Below are 25,906 nucleotides of genomic sequence, written 5' to 3' on the forward strand. Positions count from 1 at the left end.
GATAAAAATTAACTATGTACAATTGCATAAACTATGGAACAGAAAGGGCTGAAATAATTAATCGGTGTGTAATAGAGGAATTGAAACAAAATGATGCCGATATGGTACAAGAAAAATTTTGTTTTCTATTTCCTCAAGCTTGCAGAATTTGACAGATGTGGAGAGGTCATCAACTAAATGAATGCCGAGTGTAGAGGATGATAGGGGATAATCAAAGAAGGATTCCTGCTGGTTGAAGGAACTATAAGCTACATAAATTTCGTCCCTGAATGAAATGATGTTTTGTAGCTTAGCAACTTTACTGCCGATGACAACGTGACTGTTCGCCTGGTCCAGTTTAAAGGTATAAAGACTTGTCCTTATTTCTTTATATTGGCTTGCCTCATGAAAGGATGCCGGTAGAGGACCAGTCGTATGCTGTTTTTTGAGCAGATGTGGCCTGGTTTTTGTTCTGGTTTTTTTGCAGCTTTGCATCTCTGAGAATCTTTTTATTATTTGGCTCAAAGGGCAGGTTGGTTTCCTCAGAAGTCTTTTGAGTTTGTTTAGGTGATTTTCATATTTAAAAGCACTGAAATTATCTAGGATGCCATGTTTTTTTACATCATCTGCAAGATGTATAAGGGAGTGTGCATTGTACGAAAGGAATTGTGGACCATACAGTTGACCGAAGTGAGTGACAAAGAGAACCAGTATGTCATTGGCATAATCACAGTAATCTTCAATCAAACTGTTGTTGGACAAAATGGAGATTCCCACAAAAAGCAGCAAAAAGTTTTTGTAAACCTCTGTGCTAAGGAGATCTTTCATCATGACAGGTCCGGTATATAGTAAAAACTGCCTGAACTCTGTTGCCTTCCACCTGTCAATTTCTCTCAGTGCTCTTGGTTTCCGTGCAAACTCCATGGGCACATTGCTCTGAGCATTCACTAACCTTTCTGTTAAGGTGTTAATTTGAAATCCTGACAGCCTACAAGTGAGAGGACCCATCTTCAGCCACAAGTGGAGAAGTCTTCTCATGATTCCTAGGCACACGAGGTGCATGTAATCCAGGGGGAAACCGGAGACCATGTCGAGGGACGTTTCTTCAAGGGGTGACATGCCATGATGGTGATCAGAATCTGTCTTGTTTCTAAAGCTCTCATTGTTTCTCAGAGGCATGTCATTTCTTGGAAATGTCATCCTGTTTTCCAGGTACACTCCATCCTGTGTGCATTTTTCGCATCCATGATAGCCTGTGTGACCTTTAACCTTTTTTAGGAATGCACGAGCAGGTGCGTCGCAAACCATTGACGAGAGCTGTAAAGATAACCTCACTCCTTCAAATTCAAACCCTTTTTCTAATTCATTTACTTCAGAGATGAAGTCTTCAAGGTATTCACTTAGTGAAGTAGGTTTACATGTGCCACAAAATAACCCTATCGTCACTGGCTCCTCTTGTCTGATGTTTTGCAGTGTTCCTAGAATGGGCCAGAACTGTGTTGCTGAACTTTTGAATAGAGGCAAACCGTCGATGTTTACCTGAAGCTCCAAGGTGTGAATTTTGGTCAGAATGTTGACGTTTTGATGTAGCACCTCTGTAATTGAATTCAGCACTCCGAAATGGTAATACTGGCCACCAGCCTTCTCTTGTATTTCAGGGTTTAAACGCACAGTTCCTAGCAATGTCCTTGAGTCTTTTGGCAGATTTAAACTATGCTGACGTAGTATGTTAAGTAATGAATTCAATGCCACATGAGTGATTTTGTGTTCAGTAGCCCAGGTTGCCAAATCGTCTTCTAGGGAAGTTTGATCGGTTTCAGATCCTGACTCTGTGTCTGATTCACTGTCATAAAGGTCACTTGCCATATTGATAGCTTCAGTCTCGTCAATATGAGAGACACAGTCCATAAATGTGTCTTCATCAATTTGAGTTTGACAAGTGTCACTCGAGTCGCTGTGCATGCAACCCAACTCATTCCCCCAAGTTGTTGCTTGCATTGTCTGCAGTTGTTGATCTACCTTCTTCTTTGCTTTTCTTCTCAGTGTCCAGTAGGATGGTTCATTGCAAGCCATAGTATTAAGACCTTAACACAAACAAACCCTTTTTTTTCATCACGGCCCTAAGATATTACCAAGATAATTAACACAATTGATGTACATACCTTCAGTTTACTGTGGATGGATGGTTGTAGATATAGCTTTCTGTAGTCAAATTAAACAAATTACTTAGTTAATAAATGCTGAACTTTGAATAATTCAATTGTTTTAATGAAATTGTCTTGTGTACTTCATGATTATATAAATATTGAGATCTATCTATGATTTAAATCAAAGATTGAATATGAAAATATTCTGTAGCATGATGAAATGAGAACTAAACCTATATTTAAACTAATATTTATTCTCATGAATTACATTCTTGGCCACCAGATACAAAATCAAAGTGCCTTCTAAAGTTTGATCTGGTAAAAAGGACACAAAATATGTGTTTTACTTTATGAAAGTTTATTTAAAAAAATAAATAAATAAATAAATGAAGTGTTATTTATTCCGATGATGAAGAGTTAAAATGCTATTTAATCCGGGGAAGGTTTTAATGTCACATGAATCTTTGGAAATCAGGCTAAAGTTTTTGTTTTTAAAATCAAAGCCACTTGAGCCTTTTTTCCAAAGAATCATATAACATTATAATAGCATTTTTGAGACATTGAGTGTTGGTTTATAATATTGAGTACATATCTAAACAAGTGTCTTTGGATATAGACATTTTTGTTTTCCGTCTCGCGAGAAGCGAAATCGGATTCTCTGTTTTTAGGGCACGCGATTGGCTGTTCGCTGGTGATGTCACAGCTCAATGTGCGCGCGCTCCAGTTGAAGCTGGAAACGGAGAGTGCGCTAGGTCTGTCGTCAGATTATCATCTACACGAAGGTAATCATGTTTAACAACCTTTTAACTGTGCATGTTAATTAATAGTAGGTCTTGCATAATGATCATTTATGTTAAGTGCTTGTGTAACTTAATCAAAAATTAGAATTAAAAAGTTTGGGCAACACGTGATTAACGTTAGCTGTTTGCCGCAGGTGTCACACTTACTTCAGAGTTAATCGCAAACTCAGTATTAGACTTGAGGTGTATTTAACGTTATGAACGTTTGAGAAACCGTAGAACTTGATCTAAACTAGGTTTGATGTATCTGGATTTGACAACTGTAACCTCTGAAACTCATAGCTGGCTCAGCTAGCTTCATGCAACGGACCTCTGGTCTAAACCAATCACAGCAGAGCAAGGCTTCAGATTTTCACGGCCCGGCCTATGACGTCAGTCACAGCTGTTTTGCGAGTAAAGGAAAACTTCCGTTATTTTGTTTTCTTGACGTTGTTTGTTCTTGTGATTTATTTAGTATTTATTGTGTGTCTGTGGGTGTATAACAGCTCTTTTTTCTTATATAATTAAACTTCAATATAGCAAAAGACTGAGTAATCCATACTTACCAATAACGACGTACCGATGATGTAACGTTACTACAAACAAACGTAAAACCGGACAATATTAATTAATGAAGTAATAGAACAACGATAGTAAAAAAAAATAAACCTATAGCGAATTAACAGGAACGTAATATATACAGTAGGGCTATTTTTAGGTTATTAATGTTGGAAAATGGATCAAAAATGCGCAGTGTACAGTAGGCTGACGAAATCACAACGGTCATCTGATGATGCAAAATTACAACTGCCATCTGATATATATAGACTTCGGTCACGTGACATTCATTCAACACTATTTAATTATTTATTTATCTTTTAATTTGTTTTGAGCTAGATACAGGGAACCCAATTTGCTCATGATTAGAGTGTTAATTAATAATAATAATAAAAAATGTACGTATGGAAAGCACTTTGATATATCATGTGAGGCTGGAGTTTAATATTTTTACTTGGGTACATTTTTAAAAGTTTTGAGCACCATGAAAAATGTAGGAGCACCACAATTAAAATGTGTGTGTTTGTGTGTATATCTATCTATCTATATATAATATAGATTAGATTCAGCCACCTTGGTTCAGACACCTTGGGTGCACCAGCTGTGGAAACCTGCCCTGGTGAGGATCCTCCACCACTGACTCTTACCACACTTAGACAAGGTCATGAATTAAGGATGCTGTTGTTAGTCAGTACATGGTTTTTGTTAGGGCTTTATTTAGCAATATTGTTACACGGTTATGAGAACTGGAAGTTCCTAAATTGTATATATGGAAGCATTAAACCATGAGAGCCTGTAACCTTATACCTTGTTAAATTTGAAGCCATGGGAGGTCATGTATTAGTGAATTTTCTATTTGTTTTATTACTGGTTATTTACAGTGCACCTTATTCTGCTTACCTGTCTCATGCAGAATTCTGTCCTGTTTGGCTGTGGTCAACGTCCAGACTCTATTCAGCAACTGGTCTTTGCATGGAGGTCATCATATGCTACAGATATAGTTGTATTTTCTCCCACAAACTCCACTATCAGGTAAACATTTTTGTTACAACATTGACAATTCTATCCACGGATTAGGGATGGGCGATATGACTTATAAAGCCATATTGCAATATACATTGCAGCCTCTCGCAATATATATCATATATAAATTATAGAACCATTTCAGAACAGGTTACACAGACACTAAGGTAAACAAAAGTAAAAAAAACATGTATTTAAGAAAGAAAGAAACGTTACATGTAGGTTTTTTTTTAGAACATTTATTGTGCAAAAATTGAATTATGCTCTGATCGTTTAAAAGGGGGCCATGTCCACAACACTCTCTGCCAACCGAAATCCATTCAAAAAAGGCGCCTCTCGCTGCAAAAACGCGTTCTGTGTGATCGGGGCTACTGTGTGTTAAATATAAAACAAACAGTCATTCAGTCACGAAATGGACTGCACTTTCTGTTGTTAAATAGCCACTGCTATACTGTGCACCTTTAAAACATTTACACATAAAGAATCCTGCAGTAACTTTACATTTCCCTCAACTTAGATTGCACATTGCATATGATTAGTGATATAAATTATACTGTATTAATTCAATAAAATACTTTGTTTCGTGTTTTAGGCTTATGGTTGTGTTCTTTATTCTTTTAAATTATAAAAAACAAAAACACACAAAAAAGAAATATCGCTATATAGATATAAGTCCATCTGAAGTAGTCCAAAAAGTAATTTGGTTAAATTTTGAATTTTCTAAATGGTTTTGACTGATTACATTGGTGTTGTCACGATACCAAAATGATGACTTCGATACGATACTAGGGATGCATCGATACCATTCTTCAGAACCGATTAATCTGATATTAAAAACTCTGAATATCTGTCGATACCGATCCGATACCAATGCAGTTTGGTTTAAAAACTCTGAATATCTGTCGATACCGATCCGATACCAATGCAGTTTGGTTTAAAAACTCTGAATATCTGTCGATACCGATCCGATACCAATGCAGTTTGGTTTAAAAACTCTATGGAGGATTTCTAAACCTTAGTGTGTTGAATTAAAAATCACTCTTTTGTGAGTTAAACACAATCAACTAAATGCAGACTTCATTACAAAGAAAAACAACAAATAAAAAATATAAAATCACTGACAAAATTAGCCTACTACTATAGATGGTGAATAAATTAGATTAGTGAATAATTCAGCAGCAAAGGTTACAAAATGACGAGTGCACAATAATTGTATAAAATCTAAACATTTAGTGTGGGAAAACTAAAGGAAACCACATAAGTGAATAAGTGTAGCTGTAAATCTGGTAAAATGTTACACAAAACACATTCATGAAAAATAAGTACCGGTAAATATATTTATAGAAATAGGACCTATACTAAGAAATTACATTTATTTTAAATGTGTAGTGCATTTTTTTAACGAGACAGCAACATATAGATAGGGCAGAACAAGAAAGGCTATTAATAATCTTTCATAGCACAAAAGTATTATAATATAGAGCGGCACAATCCCATGCGCAGGATGATCCGCTTGAAGCAACACGGAGTCACATGCTCACAGCCATAGACGCTCACAGCCATAGACGCTCACAGCCCGCCGCGCTCAGTCCGCATTGAGAAGTTCAAAACAAGATATATCGACGCTTAGTGTATCTATGCAGTATTTTATAAGCTGTTTATTTGAACAGTTTAACATTTCAGTTACTGTGTGTGAAGAACAATACAATAACTAGTCCAGTGTTGTGATCTAACAGACACCCGGTAGAAAGTAACACAGAATATTATGCGCACAGTATCGAATTTGGATCAGTCCGGTCTGTTCGATCCCCGATCCGGCAAATAATGGCGGATCGGAGCCGATACCTATCCTGAGTATCGGATTGGTGGATCCCGATACCAGACTAAAATACCTCGATAACGATACAAATCGATAACACGGTAAAAAAAAAAGATATAATGAATAATATGACAACAGAACTTATTATTCATTGTTTTATTTATTTTTACTAATTACTTATTGACTTATTCCTTATTTTACTTATTGACTTGGCCAGCATGTTCCTGCCCTGGTTTTGCCCATTTCCTTCTGTTATTACTATAATAACTGCATGCCAGTGTGAAGATCCTCACAGAGATCATCATTATCAATCATCTTATCATTCACTAACCTTTCACTTCTCAACGGGGTGGGATGAACAAAATCTTATTTCATGATACGAGTAATTTAATATTTTTTAAGTGTAATTTTATAATTATATTTTTAATTGTATCTTTGTTTTAAAAAATAAGCAAAAAAATGCAAATGACAAACAAGATAACAAAAGCAGTGCTTTATTTCTCATCTACATTAGGTCTATTTAACAGTAGCAAGTCAAGAAAGAACTTAAATAATCAAATATAAAACTGCTTAGGCCATCCTTAAAAATATTTTGGTTTGCAGTAACAGTAAAAAAAAATTAAAAAAGGGTCGGTAGGTAGGTCTATATTTTTTTTAATTTAATTTTAATACAAAAAAAAGTTTATTTTTGGTGATGGTGATTACGTAGGTATGAATTTAAACAAATTGGCATATCGTGACATCACTGACTGGGTCTTCAAGCCGTGCCTTCGGGCGTGTAGGCTAATTGCAGGCTATATAGACCACAAACAAATTGAAATATTTGTCAAAAACATGTTTATTGCATAAATTTCAGGTGCATTCTTTAAGAAAAGTGTCCAACCACCAGCTAGCTGTCATTGACTCAAAGCTGTCAACCCTCCCTTTTTTTCCGGGTTTCTCACGTATTTTAGCTCTTTTCCCGCTGTCTTCCCGTTTTAGTATTTTTCCGTGATATGTTTCTTATTTATACGCTCGATTGTGTTAACTCAGAACACGCAACTATCTGTGTCTCTGAAGTGGCTTGCACTTCTTGCCAGACCAACGCATCTGGTGATATAGACTAGTGCATTTGAATATTAAAAAGCAAAAAGTTGTTTTTATGAATTCAATTACCGTATTTTCCGGACTATAAGTCGCTCCGGAGTATAAGTCGCATCAGTCAAAAAATGCGTCATGACGCGGAAAAAAACAAAGTCGCATTAGGGCAGAGCTGGAGCCGCGCACATGCGAGCACGCGAGCACCCGCGCGCATGCGACCACCTGCTCGCGTGCACTCGCTCGTGCCCGCTTGACTGCATAACCCGAGCAGAAGAAAGAAAGTTTGAAGTGAGTGAGAAACTTGTAAGGGACTGGCGAAAAGCAGAGGTTACTTTAACTGTGATGAAGAAGAAAAAGAAATCTACTTGCGGACTGTAAGCAAGATGGCCAGAGCTGAAGGAACGAGTCCACAGACACTTGAACTCTCTGCCGGGAGAGGCTCTGCCGCGCGAGACGAACGCTGTGAGACTCGTTCTCCGCTGCATATTTTACAACATGCTGTTTGTGTTTTGCAGAATAAGATTTTCTTTATGGGGGCATTTTGTTTGTGTTCAGTCTTTCTAAGTTGTTGTGTATAAGTAAATATTAGGCTACAGGAGCAGCATAGAGCGCATTCTCGCGGCTATATGTTTATTCTTGTCAGTCAGTATGAATTAAATTTGATATATAAGTCGCACCTGACTATAAGTCGCAGGACCAGCCAAACTATGAAAAAAAGTGCGACTTATAGTCCGGAAAATACGGTAATTAAGTAGCTATAACCAGCTATTCAATCAAGAGCAGTGAGTGAGTCCTTATCTTTTGTTTGACAGACAGCAGTAAAGGCTACTGCCCCTTTAAGACCTAATACAGAGATATGAGATATTTTATACAGATATGAGATTTTGTTTAATATAAAGTGCATTATAAATAAAAATTTATTATATGCATCGTCTTTCTCAAAGTTCTCTTAAGGGATATAGACTGTCTACTATAGACTGGATACTCATCAAGATCGACATGTTGACATACTTTTTCTGTGGGTTTATCCGTTCAAACGCAAGACTTGAAAGAACTCAATCTTTGCGCGCTGTGAGACATGCGCGCGCTGCGCACAGAGACAGATCTTCTCACTGCAGAGGGTTCTCATTCGCGTCTTCTGGCGAATATACTGAGTGATGATGGCGAAAATGACTGGTCATACCGCAGCACTCGCATGCATTGAACACAGTTTACAAAGATAGACCGTTTTGCCCACGTTTTCTTTTATTACCGCTGTTGTAGTGCACGTGTATCCATCGACAGAACCATACATAAAGCATTATTTTTAACGTTACAACCAGTGCCGCCGCTCCCACCACGCGCTGGGGTCGAGCAGAACACACGCTACCCATAGCAACGCGTTAGGACAACGACATTTCAGACTGACAGAGACAAGATAAACCATAGAGATAAACGGCTTTTCCGCCATTTTTTACTGTTTTGTACACGTTGTTATATTAATTATAATTCAAATTCTGTTTTATTCGCCACAATATAGTAATGATAAATGTTGAGAGGGGCACTTTTGATTAATTTTCAAAAAGGGCAGGGTCTCAAAGCCCTCCCCTCTGCAGTGCACTTGCCTGGTGTGTGTAACGTGTCCATGGTCCTGACTCCTGTCACACAATGCGGCGAAATCTCCGACAGGGCTTTAATAGTCTTACGTTACAGTGAATGAGAGTATGAGCCGAGCCGAACGCACAGGCCATAGTGTGACATCCGTTAACCATAGTGGAAACATAGATGACGTCACGGGTTTTTCTATAAAAGAAAGAACGTAGCCTTCGTTTGTATGGCCCAGGCAATTTATACATTTATAATACTTACTAAAATATAATGCATATTATTTTATTACTGTTGTATTAGTTGTTTGAAGAGTAAAAAAAGAAATTGGTCGGGCTTAAAGCCCATTTACAACCGGCAAGTCGGTCGGACTAAAAGGGAAAAAAAATAAAAAATTGAGTCGGCCCTTAATTGACAGGGTCGGTCGGGTTACGGCAAACAAGAATATTTTTAAGGATGGCCTTACTTAGTCTTTACTCTATAATTTAACTATACGCTGATTCTTAATATATTTCAGTTATTTAGCCAAGCATGTGGTGGTTTTTCTATTTTTCATTGGTGTTTGATTAACATTAATCATAGAATATTAGATCTGGCTTAAGACCTGCACGGATCTAATTACCTCAGCTGTATACGTCCACTAAAGACAGATCCGACTGTGTTTACCTCACTACTCGCCAGACCGTACATATTTACATATTTTTTACCATTCAAAACCAAATAATAATCTGCGAAAGTGAAACTGAATGGCGATCGCATGTTTGTTGTCTGAAAATGCACGCTTGTGTGTGTGTGTTTGCGTGCTTCAGGTCATAGTCCGGCTCGAGCACGTCCCGCGCCGCGCCACGCTTTTTCTTCTCATGCGTGCATATTTCTGTTGCTTTCTTTGTCATGCGCTACGCGTCTATATTTACCTCTTCTACTTCCAATGTTTAGTGAACGGCTGAATCAGAGCTCTCACAAACGTCCTGATACCTGCTGTCAAGTATACAACGCAAATTAAGAAATACAGCTCAGGCGCTGTCCTCCTTAAAGTACCGCTACTAATAATCGTACCGTTTGTAATAGCAGGCTATCGCAATACTTTTCTAATACCGGTATATCGTGCAATACTAGATTACATTTACTGTATGTAGGCTAGGGCTGGGACAACGCGTCGACGCAAAATATGCGCGTCGATTCGTCAGACTCAAAATAAAGATGGTGGCGCCGGAGAGTATTAACAACCATAGATGTACATAATAAAGTATATTATGTAATTAAGTATATTATTTATTATGTATATCTATGGTAGCAACACGAGTGGTTCCTCAGACTTTCAGAAGTGCAAGGCTTGCGGGTTGGCGCGCGGCGCGCATTGAGCACAGGTGCGCATGCACGCGTTTTGTTGTCACTGCTACATAAACACATTTCTGCACACAGGAAGACAGATGTTTAAATTAAGTTACAGTACCGACATCCAGTTATGGTGTCCCGCCTTTGTTTTACTATCTATTAAAGTCTGCCGCGTTTAAGTGACGGTGTAGCCTGTGTACTGTCATACATGTTTTCATAATGCAGAATATTCACTCAGCGCGCTGTCAGGCAGTTTGGGGCTGCCCATGAGTGTGTGCACTCGAAAGCGTGCGCTCACGCATACAATCAGTAGTAACAGTTCGCAGTTATATCCATATATCTTACCTTTTCTTGTAAACCCGATAAAATCCATGGCAATGAACGTCATCGGGGATCGGGGATCCACAAGCATTCTGAGAATTATTCCTACTTGTCGTTCACATCAATCTAAAAGTTGTCCTTTTAGGCTAGGCGATTTTCATTCAAAGATGTAAAAGTAATTAAGCTATGTAGCCTATTGTATCATTTTTTTTACTAGATAAAAACATTAAAAACATATTGCAATAAATAATTACTCTGTTTAGCCTATGAATGGGCAATCCGATCCAGTCAGCGCTGTGATTAGAGCCTGATAGCCAAACTTAACCCTTGATTAACCATCGGCACTATTTGCTATTTATCTTATTCCAATCCCATGCATTTTTACATGATTTGTTATTTGTTTTATTTTTTATATCTTTGCATTATATATGCAAATGTTTACTCATTAGAAATAATCTTATCTTGTTCATATAATTCAGTGTCACCTATCAACCTGTAAGTTTTGCTGCACAGCAATGAAGGTACTCTTTACAAGACGTATTGTGTTCTTAATAATGGCATCTGAATGCAACCAAAGCACATGATGGTAATAAGAAGATGGCTATAAGTAATTGTAAATCATCCAAAATAAATGCCATGATCATTAGATTTTATACAGGTGTTACTATATTGATTTTGTAAAAGGTGATCAGCAACCAAATATTGATAATACGGAAGTTACTGCCTTTTGCCTTGGCTTGACTCCACATTTTTTTGCAGACAATACAAAGGCCTCTGCAGTAACTCAAAATAGGGTGTGTGTGTGTGGTATGTGTGTGTGTGTGTGTGTGTGTGTGCGCGTGCACTTTATGATTTTATTGAATGCATTGCTCTTGTATAGTCTTTTACTTTGGAATTTTAAGAGCAATAAACATATATTGCAATGTTAAGGAATTAGTTTTTTTTCATTCAGATAATTAAATCAACATGTATAAATTGCTATTAGGCAATTAATGGGGAGATAATCGGTAATCGAATCGAATCGTAACCGAATCGGACAGGAAATATTAATCGTTAGATTAATCGATGCACCGAAAAAAATAATCGCTAGATTAATCGTTTAAAAAATAATAGTTTATCCCAGCCCTAATGTAGGCCTATTGGTATAAATTCCAGAGGTATAAATTGGTATACATTTCTTTACTGTATCTAAAGTTTTCCTCAAACTTAATTACACAAAATCAGCTTTGCGTTGGGTGCATTATGCTGTTGAATGGAAATATATATATTTTTTAATGCTCTAACATATTTTTCTTTTCTTCAGCAAACACCAGGATATGGTTCATCCTAAGATCAACAGATCTACCTCTGGCTCACCATCCTCTCCACACCTGTGTCCCATCTGGCAGTCTAAACCAGCTGTCATGCACCTTGTCAAATGTTATATATTTTTGTTCTAATATTTTTGTTCTAATGGAGCTAATTAAAAATCTTTATTTTAGACTGGTATTGTGTAGAGGCTGTTGTATTGTGAAAAACGCCAGAACTATCCCCCAAGGCCTTGTGGAGCATTTGACTTTATTTGTGACCATGTCCACTGTTGTGCTTCAGTGCTTGCTATGAACAACATCAAGTGTCCTTTTAAAGTATTTAAATATTTTATTATTTAAAGTTTATTACTGGCTCAATGTTCTTCTCCTTCACTAGAAGTGTAGGCCCGGTTTCACAGAACAGGATTGGGCCCTTGATCCATTAGGATACTGAAGTAGCTTTACTGTGCCTTAATCATTTTCTTATTTGCTCTTAGAAAGAAAATATACTCAGACTATCAGCCTCATGATTTCCCCCTAAACAAAATTACTGCTTTGAATCTTGAGAAGAAACAATGGCACTGGCATATTTTAAGATATGTCAGTGCAAACTACTTTCAGTTATAATCTGTGAAACTGGGTTAAAGTGTAATGTAAACTCCTCAACCCTGATATGATGCGCTGGTGATCAACATCATAGCTCTGATATATTTTGGATATATCCATTGAACAAGTTTTTATAAATTTACAAGTTATTAACTTTAATGCTGTGGACCAATATGAATCAACTGAGTATGTGTAGTGTTTTTCTCCAAAGGCTTCTTCCTGAACATCTACAAGGATTTTCTTTGCCAGTGTCATCTTTGACTTGCTCATTGGAGTTCGTAAACATAGTTATTTGGAAAAAGATGGGAAAAAATAGCTAGGAGTGTATTGAACATAGCTGTGAATCAGCCCTTATAGACCATGGTATAAACTGAACTGTTACTCCAATCACAAAGCTTGTAATATTACACTTGGTATTGTAAGCAGCAGTCAAGCATGGTAAGTTAAAGAGTAATTTATTATGCTCTGCAAAATATGACAAAAAATGTAAACCACACCTATAACTAATCAGGTGAAATAGCAGTTGGCATGAAAGGAGAGACACCTCAAATGTGGAATAAATATATATTAATATACATTCACACGTTTTCCCCCCTATTAGAGGTATCAAATAAGGCTGTTGTGAATGATGGGTTACAGAAAAGCGTTCCCATGCTTGTTAATTTATATAACCTAAACCTAAGGGCCTAAAGTATCCTTTGCTAATTATTTATAGCATTATTAAAAAGTCCATGTGCACAATGCTCATCCCGAGTGCCTTTCTGATGTATTCTATTATCTTACACAAAACGCAATTTAAGTGAAGGTGCCCTCGTAATCATTAATATAGTAAGACAAATGAAAGCAGTGGACGCAAAATAAAAAAAATATGGGCATGACGTTTTTACACGTATTTGGGGGGAAACGCAATTTCAACAGAATATGGTTTTAATTCAATGCTTGCACGAGTTAAATGTAAATATATTATGTCATGGAGTGTATGCATTGTGATATAAATTGGTATTTTCACTACATATATATATATATTTTTTTTCTTTTATTACTGAGCTCTGCTTGCTTGCTCTGCTCCACCGGCGGTGACGCGCGCGGTGCGCAGCACTGGATTTCGAATGTTTTAGGTTAGTCGTATAGACGTCATTTAGAGGTAGGGAAGACGACTCATTTAAAAACGAAAAACAGTCGAACTATAGAAATGGAATGCGATCTTAATCAGACGCTACGGCCTTTCACAGACGTCTCCGCGACGTACATGTGCTATCTGGGTTTTACTGTTTGTATACAATGATGACGTAGCAACGTATGCGCGCGCATTTTGGCAACAAACTGTGGCAAGAATCAGCAGCATGTCAAGCTACGTGAGCGGATTAAGCAACACAAACCGAGAAAGTTATTTTAAAAAGTTGACTTTATCAAATGGTATTCGGCTACCAGATCCGTGTTCTATAGTGGAGTGGATAGAAGACGTTAGCAGATGGCCAGATATAACTTAGTGGTCGGATATATACGTATTTAGTTGAGAAACCGAGCGTGTACACCCGAGACAAGCATATAAATCACTGGATGCTTATGAATACGTTGTCTGTGGGCATGTAAGTTGTCCAATACAATTTTCTACATTTATTCTTATCCTTCACACAGACATACATTTATCATTTTCCTTAAATTTTATGTTATTGATTCGTGTCGACACATCTGTTTAAAGTTTAATTTTGTAATGCTATAACGTTAGTACTTTTATAGCAACTATGTTGCTTGCATACATTTCTCAGATGGTTATTTTGCAATTAAACTATTAATAAAATCATTACAAATGAAATTGATAAGTACTGTGATTATTGATATGATAATCTGGGGGTGGGGGTACATTATACACACCAGTGGCAGCCAATGTTGGGAGGTTTATTATAAATAATTAAGTTTCAAGTGCAGTAAATGTTTTACAAATGATTTTTTTTATGCGAGCATTTTTATGTCTTCGTTCCAATCAATGCATTTAATCGCCTGCCTACCGCCGGTTCTTCTGAAACGGCCGTGATCCTGTCAGAATTCTATAAAACTTAAGCCCATTGGTGGAATAGCGATTAGTGCAACCAAAAACGCAACAGCCAGATGCTGGGAATACATTTTGATGCTGGGAAACCGTTTTGATAAACTTTCGGAGTTGCTCAAACGTTAGAACCACTAGGGAACAACACCACTTCCGTTGCCAAAATGCGCGCGCAACTCTTTGATCACGTGGGCTGTAAAAGGGTCTATATGAATATATGATCTGCTTGTTCTCTCTCTGTGAATGAGCTGCTCCGTCTACTACATATGGACTCTATTATTCTTAAACATTTTTACGAATTAATGATAAAAATAAGTTGTTAATCTAATTCATAATAATTTATTGAATTTAGTTTATTAGACATGTTTTATTGAAATTTTGATAAACAAATGGTTTTAAGTTTGTTATAATAAAGCATTTGTTCAACCAAATAAAAAAAGACCAATCTTCTTCATTCATTTAACATCATTTTAACAAGTGATAATAACCATCATTTAATAATAGGTACAGTAAATGTTTAATTGATGTTTTCTGAGATAGTTGTCATATCGTGAAAATCTCATTCTATCACAACCCTACAGGGGAGAGTCCCCCACCCCCACTGTTAAAAAAGTAACTAAGTAACTTTTACTCTGAGTACATTTTAAATGAGCTACTTTTTACTTTTACTTGAGTAAATTTTTAGACCAGTAATTTTACTTGTACTTAAGTAAAATTTCATTGAAGTAACAGTACTTTTACTTGAGTAGAATATTTTGTTACTCTTTCCACCTCTGATGTTAATGCATCAACTAAAATATCATTGAATCAATGTTGAGATATCAATGTTGAGAATGTTGATTTTTCATCAGGTTTGCACCCTGAAATAATGTTATTTCAACGATGAAAAATAGATCAAGATGGGCTTAAAATTAATAGTTTTAATTTAAAACTAAAATTAAACCACTTATTTAAGTGAATCAATGTTGAATCAATGTTAATGCATCAATCAAAATATCATTGAATCAATATTGAAATATAACATTGATTTTTCATCAGGTTTGCACCGGGAAATAATGTTAATTCAACGATGAAAAATAGATCAATCTTGCTTTATGTACAGCAGGATTCTATGCCAGTAAATTTGTCTCTTTATTTTATTCATTTTAATCAGAGACCATGTGTGGCTGCAGTCGATATGATTTTGCATCAAAAAGTCACTCAAAGTTAACAACATCCTTCAGTTTACATGCAAATGTCTTTATTTATGCCCCCACAGTTACAACAGGAAATCTCACATTGACTTAAAACAATTACATCTGAATTTATGACACAAATGAGAAGAGCCTGGAAAAACATGACAACGTGCATCTGCAGAATGGATGTAAATACAAATGTAAACTTGCCAATAAATACAGAAATGACACAGTACTACTGAAAGAAAGAACGTAGAAGAAAGAATAATACTCCAAACTCAGGGGTTTCCACCATGAGCAATGCCCCGAAGCCTTTCAGGTTGTAATGGAGCCAGTTCTGCACCGTCCCAGCAAAGATAAACTCTGATGCCTCCTTTTATCAGCATTCACGGCATCTAAAACAACAAGAAGTTAGTAAATATTTGGAAATGTGATTAATTATACATTACAAATATAGCCTACTACAAAATGAAATTATCAAAATCTTGATATCCCAGTTAAAACGGTAACATTAAATTCAGGACTATTAATGCATTTTAGTATAGACTTTAAAGGACCTGCAGACACACAATGAATGAAAAAGCAAAGTGAATATATCCGGTGTTTTATCTAATAATATTATTGTATTTAATAGTAAATAAATAAAGTGTGAAAAAGAAACAAGTAAATGAATGACCAAATAGCTAAATTAAGAAAATAAAAGAGGAGCTGTATAGGCTACATGGTGGTTTGGAAGAGATTTTTTTTCCATTTACAACACGAACTGGAGGCACAACTGTTTACTAAATTTCTGTAGTTTGATATAGCTGCCTACATAACTTAAAGATCTCACTCTTTTCTTTTTTTCTTGCTGCATTAAAGATTAAACTGTAATGATGTCATTGTGATCTGCTCTCGTGATGATATCGTACAGCTGAAGCAGATCTACGAGCTGATTGTATTTCCCCTCACAGCGCTAACAGGTCAATCAGTTCTAGTTCTGCTTCAGCTGTGAGGTACTCTCACGAGTGGCGAACACAATTACTGACAAGCCAGAAATTCATCTAACCTTCCGATCGCCTCTCGTTTATACACTGGACAAATATAGGATGATTAAAAATGATTCATCTGTGTGCAACGAGTAAGATACGTTTGTGGATCCGCGCCGCGCATTCATTGACTTGTGAGTCGATCCTATATGGTCTCAAAATTTAAATGAATCAAATAGGATCGACTCACAAGTCAATGAATGCATGCGCAGCACCGTTTCAAAAAAAAAAAAAAAAAGAGTTGCACGAGTCAGAATTTAGACACAATTCATAGTGTATATGCCAATCTTAAGAAAAAAAAAAAAGATTACAAATATGATATGGTTTGGTGAAAAACAAACTGAAACTCAATGTATTAAGATTACCCTGGCCATTGGTTGTGTCACTTACGAGGGCGCTCATGTGACTATTATTAACATTGCAGTTCACTCTAACGGCCGTTTCACACCGCAAGCGTGAGCGGCGCGTGAGCAGCGCGTATTTTTTTCGGCGCCCATGTTAATCAATGAGTGCATTCACACCGGGAGCAGGAGCAGCACGTGAGCGTCAAGCAGGAGCGTCGCGTGAGCAGCAGTGAAGCGGGGGTTTCGGCTGCAAGCCTATTTTTGCTGCGCTGCTGACGCTTCTGACGCTCAATTAAAGTGAAAGCACACTTTTAAAGGACAAAATAAATGTGATTTCACGCAAAAAGTGCCTAAAATGCACACAGGAAGCACGTGTAGTGTATTTGAACAATAACTGGAGTATGTCAGAGAAGAAAACGAAGAATAAAAATATCTGTGGAAGATTTTAGCAATTTAAACTTGTTTTGATTATTGAGTTTGGGTGAAAGTACCCACCCAGCACCAGACGTCTTTTAGACGTTGTTTTTTGGGCTAATTCAAGTCGGCCCGTCATGGCCTTCATTTGGCCCAAAAAAAGACGTTGAAAACTGGGCTCTGTTTGGTCCGTCGGAGTTGGTCCAAATTTAGCCCAAAAAAAGACGTTGAAAATTGGGCTCTGTTTGGTCCGTCGGAGTTGGTCCAAATTTAGCCCAAAAAAGACGTTGAAAATTGGGCTCTGTTTGGTCCGTCTGATTTGGTCCAAATTTAGCCCCAAAAAAGACGTTGCACATTGGGCTCTGTTTGGTCCGTCTTATTTGGTCCAAATTTAGCCAAAAAAAAAGACGTTGAAAATTGGGCTCGGTTTGGTCCGTCTGATTTGGTCCAAATTTAGCCCAAAAAAAGACGTTGAACACTGGGCTCTGTTTGGTCCAAATTTAGCCCAAGTAAATGCGCGTCTGTTTCGACCACATAGCCATAAACATAATTAATCAGTCTACTAAAGCAAGTGAAAAAATAGACTGTTGTATATTATAGGCTACATCTATTTCTGAACTTTTGTTAACAATCACTACATTCAGCCTTTAATATAATGCATCCATAAAAACATATTAGCCTACATATCAGTTTAGACTGCAATAAACCACACTTATAGCCTATTAATAAATTAATTTTAATTGCACCCGTAATTTATTCACATAGGTTATATTTGAAGTGCACTGTTAAATATATTGAAATCCATTTCAAAATATATAATTAAAAAATACATAAAAGTTGTTCTACTAGGCTACATCTGCAACAGTAGGCTGTAGGCTATGTCTTATGTATAGATTTTAATCAGCATTTTTGCTATTTTATTTCTACACGTAGCCTATACATTTCAAAAGCTATATTATATTAGCTATATTATAAACTGACATATTATAAACTGATCGTTTTTCATTCTCAATACAGCTTTATTCTCTTTCCATTTACAGGTTGATGCTAGAATTAGGCCTGCTATCCACTTAATAATGTATCAAGTTTCAGGACATTTTATCTGGTTATCAAATTATTAACTTTATTAATTCGACATTTATGCATTTATGTAAATGCTTCGTGACTTTTGCGTGTTTTAATGGGCGCGCGCGCTGAACATTCGCGTCACATTTGAACTGGAGCAGAGGGCGTTACCATAGAAACGGAGCTACGCAACTCAACTGACAAGCAGCAAAACTCCGTCTCTCATTGTTGTTTGCATAATTTCAGGTAAGTTTAGTGCCTACAATTACACAAATAGTACATACAAATGTTCCTTACACTTTTCATGTGTATGACACGCTTCCGTTGAATATTACGTTATAGAAATGGTTTAAGTTAACGTTAGTATCTTTGGAAAAAGTCCGTTAGCATCTTAACCGTTAGGCTAACGTTAACTACAGGCAGGTTAAAGCTCTTGTTAATGGAAGTTGGGGCTTTTAAAATCACATCTTGTGTGTAGATGAGATATTTTGATAGTTTTGTTTGGAAGTAAGCTAATTAATTTAACCTAAAATATGAACTGTACGGTTAATCGGTGACGTCATTTAAACAGCATGAAAATGAGCTGATTTCATACACGTTATGATCTTACGTTGTACACTAATACTGATACAATTTGTTCTGTGATTCCAGAAGAAGAAAAAACCCTCTACCTACCGCATATATTTTATAATTTCCAATGGGAAGTACAGACAGAAGGAAACAGGTGATCTGAGAAAGCACTTTGAACTTCATATGCATTTTTTCACAATATAACGTTATATCAAATATGAATATACATCATATTTCATCTATATCACCATGCATCTGTAAATTTCTTTTGCAAATATATATATAGTTATTTAAAAAAAAAGGCTTTAATGTACAAACATAAGTGACACTGTGTTAGTATTTTTAAATAAGTAAACCAAAAAATTTTAATTCTATTTTTTTTTTTTTTTTATATCTGTAAATTACTTTTTCTATTCTGCGTTTGTGCTGCTATAATTTATTTATAAATAAACCTTACATTGAATAGGCTACTAAATATTTTTGTCTCTGTGACAGATGTTCGTAGATTCTTCCTTGCTGATGGCCGTGCACTAGAGTTGGAGCATACTCCTGTCGAAGAACATCTCTAGACATTATGTTCCATATGACTGGTAAGTTATACCAAAGTCCCTTTAAGACAAGTCCTTTCGCACAGTGGTCATCTTTAAAACGCTTCTCGGGTATGCAAGAGCAGCTCCTATCTCTTTGAATAAAGGGAAGGTTTTTATGTAACAGTATTTATTATTATGTACTGTAAATAGCATTAGAAATACATCATTAATATCTATGTATATATGTATATTAATATCTATCTATCTATCTATGTATCTATCTATCTATCTATCTATCTATCTATCTATCTATCTATCTATCTATCTATCTATCTATCTTGTTCATTAATATCAGTAGTGTGTATATATAGTCAACGATCTGTAGTGAGCCACTGTTCTTACCAGTGCCCGAATTCATAAACACAATATACTAATTCACAACCTAGGAAACTATGAAGCTGATTGAGACGTATCCTTTATGACACTGGACCTTGAGGGTCAAGAGTTGAGAACCCCTCACATACTAATTAGTCAATAATCACTGATGAAGAATGAGTACACTTTAATTTGCACAGAAATATGAAATATTTTGGAATAATCAGTGATGTTGTCATCTTGTTTCTCTTTTATTTGTACAGCTAAATAAAACCAAAGGCCACTGCATCTTTTTACAGTGTGTGCAGGTTCCCAGTTTCAATTTTTGATGATGACATGAGGGTGAGTACAAGATGACCATATTTCCAGTGTACCATCCTTTTCAGTAGTTTACTTTTTTGTAGTACTTGCATAGTTATTTTAATTGTACAACATTTGCAATGTAGAGAAAGTAACAAAACTGTGTTGAAAATTTTAGTAAATTATTCTCATGCTATTAATCATGTTCAGTCTTTTGTGCCCTCAGGTGGAAACTAACAGACAACCATTGTTTTGTTTTGTGTTAACATTTACATTTGGGTTATTGTTTTCTTTCTCTCTTCAGATGCTGGAGAAAAACAGCCAGGCTAAAGTATTCAAAGTGGAAGCTTCTGTCGTGGTTCAATAATCCGGATTGGGATGGTGGAAGGAGCAGAAGAACAAGCGGTTTATTGATATATTGACTGATTTACCTAATGTATAACATTTAACCAAAACATTTCATCACCCACCTTTATGCTGTTCCAAACTGTGAGAATTTTATTCATCTTCTTTTTAATTAAATCTGAGAGATTTCTGTCCTTCCATTTCACAGTTTATCCCAGAAAGGTAGTAAAGACATCAAAGTAACCCACATGCCTTCATTGGTTTAACCTCGATTTTATGAAGCAACGTGAATGCTTTGTGTGTGCAAAAATAATCAGCATATTTTTTCACAAAATATATATATCCGATGCATGTTCATGAGAGCACCACAATGCATCCGTGTTGTGTTGGCTTGAGGCATGCTTGTGAACATGCTTCGGAGATACATCATTTGTGAACAAAAATGTTTTGTTTTTTTGTGCACAGAAGGCATCTGCTAAAACTTCATTTGTGTTCTGCACAAAAGTCTTACGGGTTTGGAGCTACACGGGGGTAATTAATGACAATCTTAATTGTTGAGTGAACAATCTTTAATGAGTTCTTTGTGTTTATAATTGGTCATTGTTCTGTTTTATAAAGTTTTAATATTTTGAAAAAAAAAATTCAGAGAAGATGGATTAATTTGATCAAAAGTTACAGTAAATGCTTAAACTGTGTGTGTGTGTGTATAAATGCTGCTCTTTTGAAAGTTTTATTTAAAGAATGCTGAAAAACTATCATGGTTTCCACAAAAATATGCAGAAGCACAACTGTTTTCAGCATTGATACTAATCATAAATGATTCTTAAGGCATCAAATCAAGAATGATTTTTGAAGGATCATGTGACACTGAAGAGTTCAGCTTTGATAACAGTTATACATTAGATTTTACATATAGAAAAGTTATTTTTTGTAATAATAGTTCACACAATTATTGTTTTTACACTGTTTGATGAAAATTGTTTTTGATGTGTCAATAAACACATAGTTTGTGTACTCTTGTGTATTGTCTTATTTTGACATTAATTAAAATATTATATAATCGTCTTTTTCAGGCCTAATTTCAACCGTTAATATGCGGTTGAAATTAGGCCTGAAAAAGACGTCTTTTCAACTTTCACTTTACAACCAGATTTAGACGCAAGTGGGACGTCCTTGTATAGACGTCTTTTCAACGACCTGAAAAAGACGTCTTTTCACCTTTCACTTTTCAACCAAATTTTAACGTTGTTTAAACGTCTGGCAATGTCGTCTTTTCGACGTCTTTTCAACGAGTTTTTGCTGGGTGGGTATGGTTATGATTATAAAAAATAAAGTAAACTAGCCAGAAAATATAACAAACTTTCGTTTAGTTTAGTATTTAATACTCAGACAGGTAAAGGCTCTCGGTCTGCAGCTGCAGTCACGGTGCAAAGCGAAAGCACACTTTTGATGGACAAAATAAATATAATATCACAAAAGCGCTCAAAATGCAGAAAAAGAAAACGAAGAATAAAAATCATCTGTAGAAGATTTACCCATTTAAACTTGTTTTAATTATTCAGTTTGGGTGAAAGTATTATAAAAAGTAAAGTAAACTAGGCAGAAAATATAATAATTTATTTTAGTTTAGTATTTAATACTCAGACAGGTATAGGCTCTATCATTGTGGGAGCCGCTGCTGTGACGCTGCACCAACGCTTCCAGTGTGAATACTCTCGCGCGTCTGAAGCTGCAGTCACGGTGTAGTTACGCTGAAGTGCAGCTCACGCGCTGCTCACGCTTGCGGTGTGCACACAAGTTGTAAAACATATAGATGAATAAAAACACTAAATTAAAATTGAGATGAATTTTATAATTATATTTTTGTAGGCCACATACCTCTAAAAAAACATGGTCGTTGTCCTGTGTCTTTTTCGCGATTGAAGCCTGTTCATGGAAGTGTATTGCTGGGAGTGCCATTGTTTCTAATGCACCTGCAATAAAAAGTTACATTTAAATAATGTTAACAGCAATACAACCTGGAAGCTAGGTCTGCAAAATTATGATTAAAATGAATGTTACACTAAAGGGATAGTTCAACCAAAAATATAATTCTGTCATAATTTATTGTCACTTTTTATTTTAATCAATGTAATGCATCACCGGGTGCACACTCTCAGATTTATAATAGTCCTTCACGATCGTTCCTTGTCAGGCTGTACAAACATAATCAGTGCTGTAAGCCATGTCACACTGTAAGATCAAAACTGTCATAAATGTCTGACTGTACGATAGTTGAGGCGCGTTAAAAACGGACGCATGCAAGAAAACTAGTCCACAGTTTTAAATCATCAACGACTCGTTCGGTGACAATAGTGTGCTGCATTACACATGGGATTAAGTCTAATTCGAAACAATTACATAATTCTGCACAAAATAACCTCAAAAAGACTTTAAAATGCCAAAACTTCACTTACCCGAAGATATGCGTGACGGAAAACTCATGAGAGCAGATGACAAAATGGTGCTGTATCAGTCAGATTCATTCCACTAATGAGATGTAACCACCTGAGATGTGAAACCTCGGATGTCAGCTGCGCTTGATTTCAGGTTTCCTGTGTTTTTCCATATATAATCCAAAGGTTTACCACAAATCAGCCTTTCTCACTGTGCCATAGCTCAAAAACATATGGCCCTTATGTGTCCATTGTTATCTGGGCCATATACCTCAAAATGAGTTGTGAACCAAGACAACATTTCCTGGCAAAAGTTATGACAAAACAAATATTGTCACATTCTGGCCAATATCTGATCAGCAATGCCATATCTGGGCCATATGTTCCAGATAATACCCACTTTTTCTTTCTTTACTTTATCTTTCTCCTAACTCTGCTTCTTCTCCTCTTCCATGTCACAGAATGCACCGCGGGGCCCAAGCCCTATTAGACTCTATTAGATCGAGCATTCTCTGCAGTCCGAGCACGATGCACTGAAGCTCACTCTCGCTCATATCTGAGGTAAATCACTAACACCATCACCGCTTAAATGTGTTACACACTGAACTAAATACATTACAATCGGCTAAAACCAATTCGCAGTTTACTTTTCTGAACAAGAGCACTTCCAAGTCTGTGTTTCTCATGTATATGTTTTATTATTTTATTAATCTTCATTACCTAGAAATATAATTATACAAAATTCAAAAAGTAGTCAAAACGCAGAACATCTGACAAAACAGTTGATTATGTTTTACAGTATTGTGCTTTTTTCAATCATCTTTATAACAGTAGACAACAATCTTCAAGATACAGTAAAGCTCGCATAAGGGAGTCACCTCAAAAACAGTCCTTTGTGGTGGAACAAGCAATGCTTATATATAAATATACAGTTAGCATCTTCATTTAATCTTTGTTTTATTATGTTATTAGTTAATTAACTAATTGTTAACTCAACTAATTTAATGTAAAGAGCTATAATTACTAATTAAATATAGTAAATTTAAAAAAAATTAAGAGGTAAACTTAATAAACAAGTGTTTTCTTAATCCGTGTCAGCTGCAGACCTATCTCCATGTATATCTGCTTTCGATTAGATAATTATATAATCAGACAAATGGCGGCTGTCAGGTCCTTAAAATGACAATTCGTCATTTGTATTCCTCCTAGACCAGGAATACTGGTGCCTGATATGTTTTGGCCATGTAATATTCTAATTAGCATATCTGCATGATAGATAAAGCCTAGTTCAGACTGCACGATTTTCAAACTTGTCGGGTCACTGCTCTATTCACACTGCATGACTATCTGGGGTATCATTCAGTCACTGCTGTGTTCACACTGCACGATGGTTTGACGACAGAGGAGTTCACACTGCATGACTGAACAAGAGGAAGAATCGCCGACAACTCTCTCTCTCTCCGGTGCAAACTACGTTTCCCAGACACACGTGCGATGTGCCGAGTTAACAACGCGAGATCACACGTGCGTCAGACCGGAGTTCTCTCGCGACACTTTGAATTGTTATTTAAAATGATAAACTGCACAACGTTTGCTTCAAACTGTATGTGCGCTGATTTGTAGAGAAAAAGAAAAAAGATTATGGCGGAAGAAATTGTTGGAGAGACAGAGGGAGACAGAGGGAGCCAGGATTGTTTTCTGCAAAGACAGTTTGAGGTAAATAAACAATTTTGTAATGTGCTGCTTCTGTGGCTGGATGTGCAAATGTTTGGGCTTTGTTTCTGTTTGATAGAATTGTAAATATATCTATTAAAATACTGATATTCTGCTCTATAACTCCTCCCTGAACGTCCTGCTGCCCTGTATCTCACTCTTTCATTGGCTGTCGGTCATCGCCGATGTAATTTTCAGTCAGAACCCTGTTCACACAGCAGGAGTTTGAATCGCCGACAGGTCCAGATATTTAGCATGCCAAATATCTCACCGGCGTCGGCGACTCGTCGGCGATTCTCCCTGATCGCGTCTTTGATTATTCACACTGCGTGATTGTCACTCGCGTGCACGAGCACCGATTTGCCTGTGATCTCGGGCATTTGTCGGCGATTTGGCAAAACCTGTCGGCGACTCAAAATCGGGGCAAAAATCGGGCAGTGTGAACTAGGCTTAAGTGATTACAAGTACAATTATTTATTAAGGCAATTAATTACAAGCATATTTATGCAAAAAATAATTACAATTCCCATTAAGTAAATGCATATTTATCCTTTCTCATATAATTTTGCCTACACAGAAACACCTCACTCAAGTGTGTTGACACAGTGTTAAAGTTAATGAGATAATTTAATGATTAAGTGGTGATTGAAAATTTGTGATGAACACCTGCTGTTAACAAGTAGATTTGCTGAAAGGAAGAGTCACCATTATGGTGATTAGTGTTTGCTTTAGTTGAGCTTTTGACTTTTACTTTTAAAACAATTTTTTTTTCTGGCTGCTTTAATTTTGTTTAGAAAAACAAACTTCTTGTGGTAAAGAAAGCACATAGAAAATGTCTTCAGGTGTCGTTATATTTTGATAGTGGTATAATCACATGTAGTTAACTGTAATTATTCTTAGCCCAGTCTTTGATTATATTTATGTCACAGCATACCCAACAACACCTGGTTTGGATACATTTTCTCTTGGTTTGTCTCAGACACAATTTAATATTAAAAACTAAAACAACAGCAAACACTGATCATTAGCCTGTATGCCAGCCGAA

The 25,906-nt window shown here is 36.3% G+C and overlaps 1 protein-coding gene and 2 long non-coding RNA genes across 7 annotated transcripts; 2 read left to right on the forward strand and 1 right to left on the reverse strand.

The window, feature by feature from the left end:
* Positions 1-57: 57 nt before the first annotated feature.
* Positions 58-2,264, reverse strand: LOC137075074 (uncharacterized). The gene is made up of 2 exons (XM_067443253.1): positions 2,142-2,264; positions 58-2,063 (listed from the first exon to the last, which is right to left on the reverse strand). Exon 2 carries the CDS (start codon positions 2,050-2,052, stop codon positions 58-60), a length of 1,995 nt encoding a protein of 664 aa, XP_067299354.1. The 5' UTR covers positions 2,053-2,063; positions 2,142-2,264.
* On the forward strand, positions 969-12,105 carry LOC137075076 (uncharacterized). Of its 5 annotated transcripts, none has more exons than XR_010904990.1 (7): positions 969-1,107; positions 1,258-1,371; positions 1,453-1,531; positions 2,771-2,908; positions 4,022-4,082; positions 4,377-4,495; positions 11,929-12,105. It is a non-coding gene; the product is annotated as an uncharacterized lncRNA (long non-coding RNA). The 5 variants fall into 5 exon arrangements; XR_010904991.1 differs by having other exon boundaries at positions 974-1,107; positions 1,192-1,371; positions 1,453-1,602; positions 2,795-2,908; XR_010904989.1 differs by having other exon boundaries at positions 974-1,107; positions 1,192-1,371.
* Positions 12,106-18,549: 6,444 nt separating this feature from the next.
* LOC137075965 (uncharacterized) lies at positions 18,550-21,662 on the forward strand. Its single transcript, XR_010905135.1, has 5 exons — positions 18,550-18,839; positions 19,245-19,317; positions 19,659-19,753; positions 20,332-20,410; positions 20,673-21,662. It is a non-coding gene; the product is annotated as an uncharacterized lncRNA (long non-coding RNA).
* The last annotated feature ends 4,244 nt before the right edge of the window (positions 21,663-25,906 follow it).

Source organism: Pseudorasbora parva, chromosome 5 (assembly GCF_024679245.1).
Source record: "Pseudorasbora parva isolate DD20220531a chromosome 5, ASM2467924v1, whole genome shotgun sequence".
NCBI lineage: Eukaryota > Metazoa > Chordata > Actinopteri > Cypriniformes > Gobionidae > Pseudorasbora > Pseudorasbora parva.